Raw genomic sequence first — 7,500 nt, 5'->3', positions numbered from 1 at the left:
GATGATGCACCCGTAACGGACATTGTCCAGGTTTATGACGCATTGCTGAAGCCCAATTCGGAACTCTGGATCCCTCCATCCTCTGTTGAGATTAAAAAAATTCTTGCATCAATGAAAATTGCAAAGCCGTTGAATGAGTTTGCAGGGGACAAAAACAGTTGTATCAAGTTGTTGGAAGAAGATTTTCGAGACAAGACAGCAGCTTTTGTCAATCTTTTATGGTTTCATTTCCATGAAATTTTTAAAGAACACATTATCGAAAACCCTGATGAGGTCATTGTAAACATCTCACGCGCAGGTTTCACAGGCTGCACTACTAAACTTCACAAGTTCCTCATTTCACCTCTCTTCCATGCATATGTCAGAGGCCTTTTTAACAGCACACATGTGAGCCGCCCAGAAAGGACCACTGCCACAGAGATCGGAACGACGTTGTTTGAAAAGTTCCTTGGCCAGTTGGTAAACGTCATTTCCCACTCTATCGATGAAGAAAGGCAAGAGCCGGTCAGATTAGATGTTTCTGAAATGACCGATCCGGGAAAGGCCAAAATCAGGCATGTTGGTGGGTGGGCAATCAGGATGACCCTTGAAGCTGAAAGGCGGTATGCCAGAGATAATATGCACACCAAAGATGCACGAACACTAAGCAAAGTTCAAGAACACGTATCAAGCTGTGACCTAATCGAGGAAGTTCTTCTCGTGCCCTATGAAGAACTCAAGGAAAAATCAAAGCATCTGGAAACATTAGCGGTCACAGAAGCTCGACAGTTTAGAGAAAGAGGACTTGTCCATATTTCTGATGAGTGTTACATGTTTTTCATGCGCATGGAACAGCTTCGCGTGGATTTGATGAATTCCAAGAAACTTCAACAATTCAAAGAACATCTTATAACGAATGCCTACGAAGAAATGGTGAATAAAAAAAGGAATTAGAAAACCTCTGGAAAACTTGTTTCCCCTCAGATGATGCTTGTAAAAGAAAGGTAGCTATGACATGAAATAATACTTTTTCTAACGGTTCTATCATTCCTCAAAGCTCGTATTAATTTAGGAGTTAAGATTATAGGCCACATTTGAAACCTAAATACGAAACCTGCTTGAAGATCCTTGGTAATAGCACCTGGAACACTTTACCCATTTGATTTTCAGGAAATTGTCGAAAACATAAGAAAAAAAGTCATTCAGCGTTACGTCAAAATGGGCGGGTGCCAATATCTCCGCGACTACAGAATGGCACGACGCCTTCAAAAAACTGCAGAGCTGAGAAAAAGAGTGATGGAGCGAAACAAGAGGCACTCCCAGAAAAATGACAGAATTCCATTTCAGGTAAATAATGCATAAATACTCACAGTTGGCAAAGTACCATGCCACTTGCGCCTGCGAATAAACAGCGGATACGCTCTCTCTTTAAGATTTCGCAGGTGGTGATTCTGTACGTGTCGGATTCTGTGGGCAATGTTAGTTCTGTTTTGGAGAACATTGATCTGTTGGATCGAAAGAAAGTGATTCATCACAACTGCTTTGTTCTTGCTGGTAATTAAGTTGAATAAGGGACAAAAATGTGGCAATTATCTGGCCTCGTTTATGAAATTTGATTATTTATTGCTTTTAAGTGAATGCTACGTGAGCATTTAAAAACTCCGATAAACCTTGAAGGAAATCATTAGAAAGCTCAAATTTTAATACATGAAGCACTGTTCCAACAGAAATATTTGTAATTTAAATCATGATTTACTCGTAATGACACAGTTATCCAAGGTTAGCAAATCTCTCTCCGTGTTTTCCATATATTCCTAAGGTTCACAGAGATAAGAACAAGTACTGATACTTAACAGGGATACTGTCGAATATGCTACCTAGTTCCAACATATACTCATATTGCAGGATATACAAAGGGACCCTTCTCCTGCAAAAGCTATTTCCAATGGTAGACTTATTGGATTTCCAGAAAAACATAATCACAATGGTCTGACTGCCACTTTTACGAGGTTCCAGTTAATCCAGCTTTGTGAAGCATATGGAGTTCCCCATGTTAGCCGACTGAACAAGACTACCATCGGCCAAAGGCTGGCGCTAGCCATTGCTTCCAGAAGAGGCATGTTAGTCCCCTCTGCAGTAGACTCCCGACAGTACACTGTTGTAAGTAACGAAATGGATGCAGCAACGGGAAGAGTTTGTTTGAGGTTATCTTCAGTGTCCAGACAGTGTTCCCAAATATCAGGTACACATACTCGGTTTATAGAAAATCTTGTCTTTTTCTTATCAGTCATTTCCTCTGCTTAAAACTTGAGCTCAGCAAGGAGGATAATGTGTGTACATTTGAAAGTAGCTGGTGCTTGCTTGAATGCCCAAAGGGCATAGGTTTCAAGAGGTGTGCAGTGGTGCACTCCGAAAAATTTTTAACAAATGTGGCTGGAGATAATGTGATGATTGATAACATGAAATATTTCCTGAAAACAGATCAAGGGGATCCATGCAGTACAGTCTAATCAAGTAATAACTCCCATTCCACAATTTTTTTTTTCACAGAGGACCCAACTGTCTAGTGTAGTAGTGGAAAATATATTCTTAAAAAGGTGAGTAGTGTTGTTTCAGAGTTTTTCTAGTCATTGTTGAGCACAGTTATTATCTGCATGTTTATTTAAGTGTGGATAATTTTAAAACAGAAGAGTTTATTTCAAAAAGGACATGTGCCATTGCCAAATATATGAAGTTTTGCTCCATTAAGCTAGCTTTTCACATCAAATTTGAAAGTACTGGAACTAATACTCTTCTAAATTAAGTTATTAGGTATTAACAAAGAAAAATAAAGTTATTTTAAGATGAAATTCGTGAAATCGCAAACAAACTGATCAATGCCTCTCTAATACTAATTATTTAGGCAAATGAAGTTATTATAATATAAATAAATACAAGTGCATCTAACTTACTATAAGCAATGAAAGTGACTACCAAAACATGAGGACACATTAACTGGCCACAAGACACTCATTTGCAAAACCAAACAAGCAGTGTAAATTATTCATTCAATTACTGTTCATTAAATTACTAAATTACGAAGATTTTTGGGGTATGTACAAGCAACAAGCAGAGTCAGTTATTGAGTGTACTCCAACATTGCTTTTTCTGCTGATAACTGTTTGTCCAAATCGAATTGAATTCTGTGTTGATTGTTGCTGATTGTATGTTGGATTATTGTTTTGACCATTGCAAGATCTTACTTGACAAAAGTGGTTTTCTACACAATCCTGATTGACAATGGCTGGCCTAATGCATGAATGTGGGAAATACTGGAGTTTTACTTTTACCAGGGCATGGAAGCCAAGGCACATTGATTGTATATCGAACCACAATTTACTAGAGATAAAGGATGAATTGTCATCTGAGCTCTTCTCTCTCCAATCCAACATAAAAGAACAAAAACTGTTCAACTTTTTCAGCCTGATGTCCCTGATGTTTCTTAGTGGACATTTCGAGTTGAACAAGTCAACTATTTCTGCAGTGTGCTGCAGGAGCCGAAGTGCAGAGTCAATGGGGGTTCCATTGTCGAGCTCTTGGCCTTCCATGGAGGCTATAATGTGATCTCGATAACTCTATAAAAAAAATTTTAAAAAAAAGACAATGAATTTCCGCAACTCAAATTATTGAGAATTATTAAGAATGTGAGGAAATAAGATATGTGGCTGAAAATTAGTTAGGATTTATTATCAGTATTTTGACTGTGGCCTTGTTTCAGGAAATGGGGAATGAAAAAAACAAGTATTTGACCAGTAAATAGTTTACTTGTAGGAAACCATCGTTTATCTTTATAATGCTAACCTGCATCATGAAAAGCATTTTTTTGTCAAGAACATCTTCTGCCAAGTGATTTCTCATCCTTGAAGCAGGATCCAACTCAATGTGGCTGAGTGTAAGCCTTTCGTGCAGTGGAAGGGAAAAACGGGACTGATCCCAATGGAAAGCATCTTTCCACTGCCTCCAGACTATACTTTTGCCTCCAATCTTCAAGCACCTTGGTTTCTTTGATTGGTTGCTTTTCTCGATGTTGTTGCGAATTTTCTTGAAATTATGCTATGAAATTCAAGAAATTTATCTTTAAGTAGTGGTTGAATGGCATAACATCAGGCAGGGAAAAGTACATGTACATTTACAAACTTAAGATCAATCACAGAGGAGACACCCAATTGGGTAAATTTATGGATTTATGAAAGTTATTGGCAAGTGCATTTTACCTTGCAATCCATGATAAACACCATAGGATCTCCTGTGTGTAGATTTCTTGTGGCAAAGTTGCTGGCTGCAGGGTCTTCCTCAAAATGCAGTTTGATAAACTGGCGATTGCAATAAGCACCATCAAGGATACACCAGTATATACTATTAAAAGAAGACTTTGAATTTAATCAGTTGCATTTTATCTATTTTTATTTTGACTGAGTCTTATATTATGCCTCTGTATTCCTTTTTTAGGTTGTGAATGCTGCATCAGTTGTAGCCAGTTCACAAACTGCACTACATGTGTGATCTTCATTATGAAATACACTTCAAATGGTTTGAATTGTTATGCCTGCTAGACATCTGATGACATCTATTATTATTATTATCTTTTTTTTACTCAACTTGTACTTGTTGACGAAAGTTAAGTAGGCTCTAGTAGAATAGGTTTTAAGTTGGAAATTTAGATACACTACTATTTATCAATACAATCCACTACTTTTATGAAACATTTTAGAGGAAAATTCTTTGGGTATCCATGTCAAAGTAATACATATTAGCAATAGTAAAGCTTGCCATATAATTTTTCTTTTCTCACATCTGCTCAATTAGCTGGTGGTCATTAACTTAGGAAAGGGCATATTGTACAAATAGTTAATTACCTGAATCCTGTTTCTGTCATCTTCTGTACTCCCTTCCAAAACTGTAAATAGAGGTCTGTCGGGGAGCAGTGCCCTGAGGGAAATTGGGAAATTGGGAATCGAAATCCATAATCACTCAGGAAAATGAACTGCATTACATGTGTGGCGAGTGAGGGCTTGGCATTACCTTTAAGGTTAACAGGTACATTTTACACTCTGCAGTTACAAAGTTAGGACAAAAAGATATTTTGTTTACTTGGGTAATGCTGAAAAGATTTTGTGGTCATATCAGTATACAAATCTCACCTAGTAGTTTCTCCATATGATCATGGGCTTCTCCCAATTCCACAAACCCAACAAGTTTGTGTTTTCCGTTTCTCATTACCATTTCAAGATTTTCCTGAAAATTTACATAGAAATGTATGTTAGAACTTATAACTAGCACAACAACAAAATGGGTTTATGAATCTTGCAATTCAGAGTGCATTTTTCCCAAGGTATAATCGAAAAATCATCACAACTGTTTTTTTTTTTAGATTTGCCTTCTATAAAACAGAGCATTTTCAAAAATCTATCAGCCTAATAATGCACCTGAATTTTCATCTCATCGATTACAAATCCTCCCCAGTAGTCTTCCTCTTTGAAGTTTCTTGCTTTTGCCTCCATCAAGCACCATTCCAATATCTCAGCATTCCACCCATCTTGTTGTTGGGCTCTGTTTTTATACATTCTTATAATGAAAACATGGAAAAATGTGTTAGACTTGGTTGGCCTTAATGGTCAAGAACATGTGGGTTCTTGGTATATAAATCTATACACAAGCGGATAATCCTATAATAAAGCCAAAAAGAATTTCAATGAAAAGGAAAAAAATTGAATAATATCACTTTATATCACCATCAATGATCTTTCATTTTTTGGATGTTAATCAGTATTCCCTTCTTTTCTTTGTTGCTTTAATTCCCGCTTCAAGCGACAGTTTTGGGTTTCTTATTCCCTTTGGATGGTTGATAACTTGAAGCATAGGTCCATGTAACTTTAAATTATTCCTCACCCTTTGAGGATGCATCAAAAGTAAAGAGGTGAGGGAACTTATTTAGGATGCCACCTGTGACGATTCTTGCCAGCAGTCTGAATATTTTTTTTCTGTTGTTCCCAGAGGCATTCCATTTCTTTGGGAATATTTTCTTTTTTTGTGGCCCAAAACATTGAATCGAGGTCTGCATTATCCTCTTCATCAACCACCAAGGCTTCGCTGTCATATTTGCTGCGCCAATATCTCTCTCTCTCCTCTGCATGTTTTCTTCTCGCTTGTTCCTGAGCGACTTGGTCCACCAATTCCTCTCTAGACAGGAACCGTTTGTTGCATTTGAGAGGAATGACCTGCCTGTTAGAAATTCGTTTTTGACGCCGTCTGTTGAGACTAAAGAGCGTGCGATAATTAAGGCATTGACTGGTGGCCCCAGACTCGCAGACTACTAGACAAAGGTCAGAAAATACTTTCGTTTCTGGCTCCTGTTGCGTATGGGGATAGGGTAACAACTGCTTCATCCTTTTCCAAAACAAATCCAAGGCAGATGGGTAGGTTTTCCAGCCATTGCAATAGGCAGGGGATTTGCCCAGGAAATGCTGGAGTTGTGCTGCCAGAATTTCTCAAAACAGACTCCAAATCAACAACAGAACCATGGGATCTAATGGTGTAGCTTGCCTGAAAAGATTGAGACAACTTCACCGACAATTCCAGGGTCAGACGCTGAGAATTGAAGTCCATTTTTTCACGTCTAGAAAAATATAATGTCCTGGGGCGACACATTCCCTTGTCCAGGTTTGGAGAATTGAAATTTCTTCCAGAGTGAAACCCAACGATTTTCTGATTCCACCTTCGGACCTTCTAATATTTAAGTACGCAGCCTTACGATCGCTTCGTGGTCCACGTTTCACGTGCTTGACTCTTTCACCCCAGAGATCTTTTATGATTTCGCCTAACGTAATTTTCGAAAACGAAGTTAACGATTCGCTATTCTCTTTGTCAGCCACACTGTGGCTGATCACGTCCCTAGCAAAGGTAAGGCTACCTTCAGCATATTCATAATTTGAAATGAACCTGCAACGAAGAAAAATTATATATTTTAAACTGAATTGAATGGATACTGAAATAAACTACACATGCGGACATTCAATTTGTATACCAAATAAAGCGTTTGGATTTCGACTCACCAAAATTTCCAATAGTGCAAACTTGAAACTTTGCCACTCTTTACTCTCTTCTGATTCGCTTCGCCGTCAATTTCACCGCATCTCTTCCTCTTTGATAGCATTTTCGCGAAAATAATCGAAGCTTAGATGCTAACAGAAAACCCCGCAGAATATTCAAATTTTGTACGTTGTTTATCTGCTTTACTTTCGACTCGCTGTCTGATTGGTTGATTAGGACAATAGGTTAAGGCGAGGTGTCTTTGTGGGGATGGGGTAAGTATTGTACATTAATCGACCGTACCACTCGCGGTAGAGAGAAAGTTGACCTTGTACCCAAGTCTCTTTCGTGGCCGTGTCCAGTCTGCGTGTTCAAAGCATAACCAGAAAGAAGCGAACTTGGAAATTCAGGTAGAAAACACTTGTTTCCAGCGAAATGCGCGTGAAGTTTTGG

General features: G+C 38.3%; 3 protein-coding genes and 1 long non-coding RNA gene across 4 annotated transcripts in view; 2 read left to right on the top strand and 2 right to left on the bottom strand.

The window, feature by feature from the left end:
- Positions 1–1,541, top strand: part of LOC149046733 (ATP-dependent DNA helicase PIF6-like) — a 7,368-nt gene extending 5,827 nt beyond the window's left edge. The window contains exons 3-5 of the mRNA XM_089202645.1: positions 1–912; positions 1,150–1,326; positions 1,413–1,541. The exon at positions 1–912 is cut by the window's left edge and continues 1,169 nt beyond it. Coding sequence (XP_089058771.1) covers positions 1–912; positions 1,150–1,326; positions 1,413–1,541 — 1,218 coding nt within the window. The remainder of the gene's footprint in view (positions 913–1,149; positions 1,327–1,412) is intronic.
- Positions 1,542–1,590: 49 nt separating this feature from the next.
- Positions 1,591–5,446, top strand: LOC149046732 (uncharacterized). The gene is made up of 3 exons (XR_016186166.1): positions 1,591–2,221; positions 2,530–2,576; positions 4,468–5,446. It is a non-coding gene; the product is annotated as an uncharacterized LOC149046732 (long non-coding RNA).
- Positions 2,530–6,045, bottom strand: LOC149046731 (uncharacterized). Its single transcript, XM_089205036.1, has 7 exons — positions 5,908–6,045; positions 5,445–5,583; positions 5,160–5,253; positions 4,875–4,947; positions 4,233–4,374; positions 3,820–4,071; positions 2,530–3,593 (listed from the first exon to the last, which is right to left on the bottom strand). The coding sequence occupies exons 2-7, from the start codon at positions 5,580–5,582 to the stop codon at positions 3,054–3,056; spliced, it is 1,239 nt and encodes a 412-aa protein (XP_089061162.1). The 5' UTR covers position 5,583; positions 5,908–6,045; the 3' UTR covers positions 2,530–3,053.
- A 554-nt stretch (positions 6,046–6,599) lies between these two features.
- Positions 6,600–7,179, bottom strand: LOC149046730 (uncharacterized). The gene is made up of 2 exons (XM_089205042.1): positions 7,071–7,179; positions 6,600–6,957 (listed from the first exon to the last, which is right to left on the bottom strand). Exons 1-2 carry the CDS (start codon positions 7,169–7,171, stop codon positions 6,600–6,602), a joined length of 459 nt encoding a protein of 152 aa, XP_089061168.1. The 5' UTR covers positions 7,172–7,179.
- Between the last annotated feature and the right edge of the window lie 321 nt (positions 7,180–7,500).

The sequence above is a fragment of the Pocillopora damicornis genome, chromosome 4, assembly GCF_964200805.1.
Source record: "Pocillopora damicornis chromosome 4, jaPocDami1.2, whole genome shotgun sequence".
Classification (NCBI taxonomy): Eukaryota; Metazoa; Cnidaria; class Anthozoa; order Scleractinia; family Pocilloporidae; genus Pocillopora; species Pocillopora damicornis.
The sequence above is the reverse complement of the archived record's forward strand: the minus strand, read 5'-3'. Positions and strand labels throughout refer to the sequence as shown.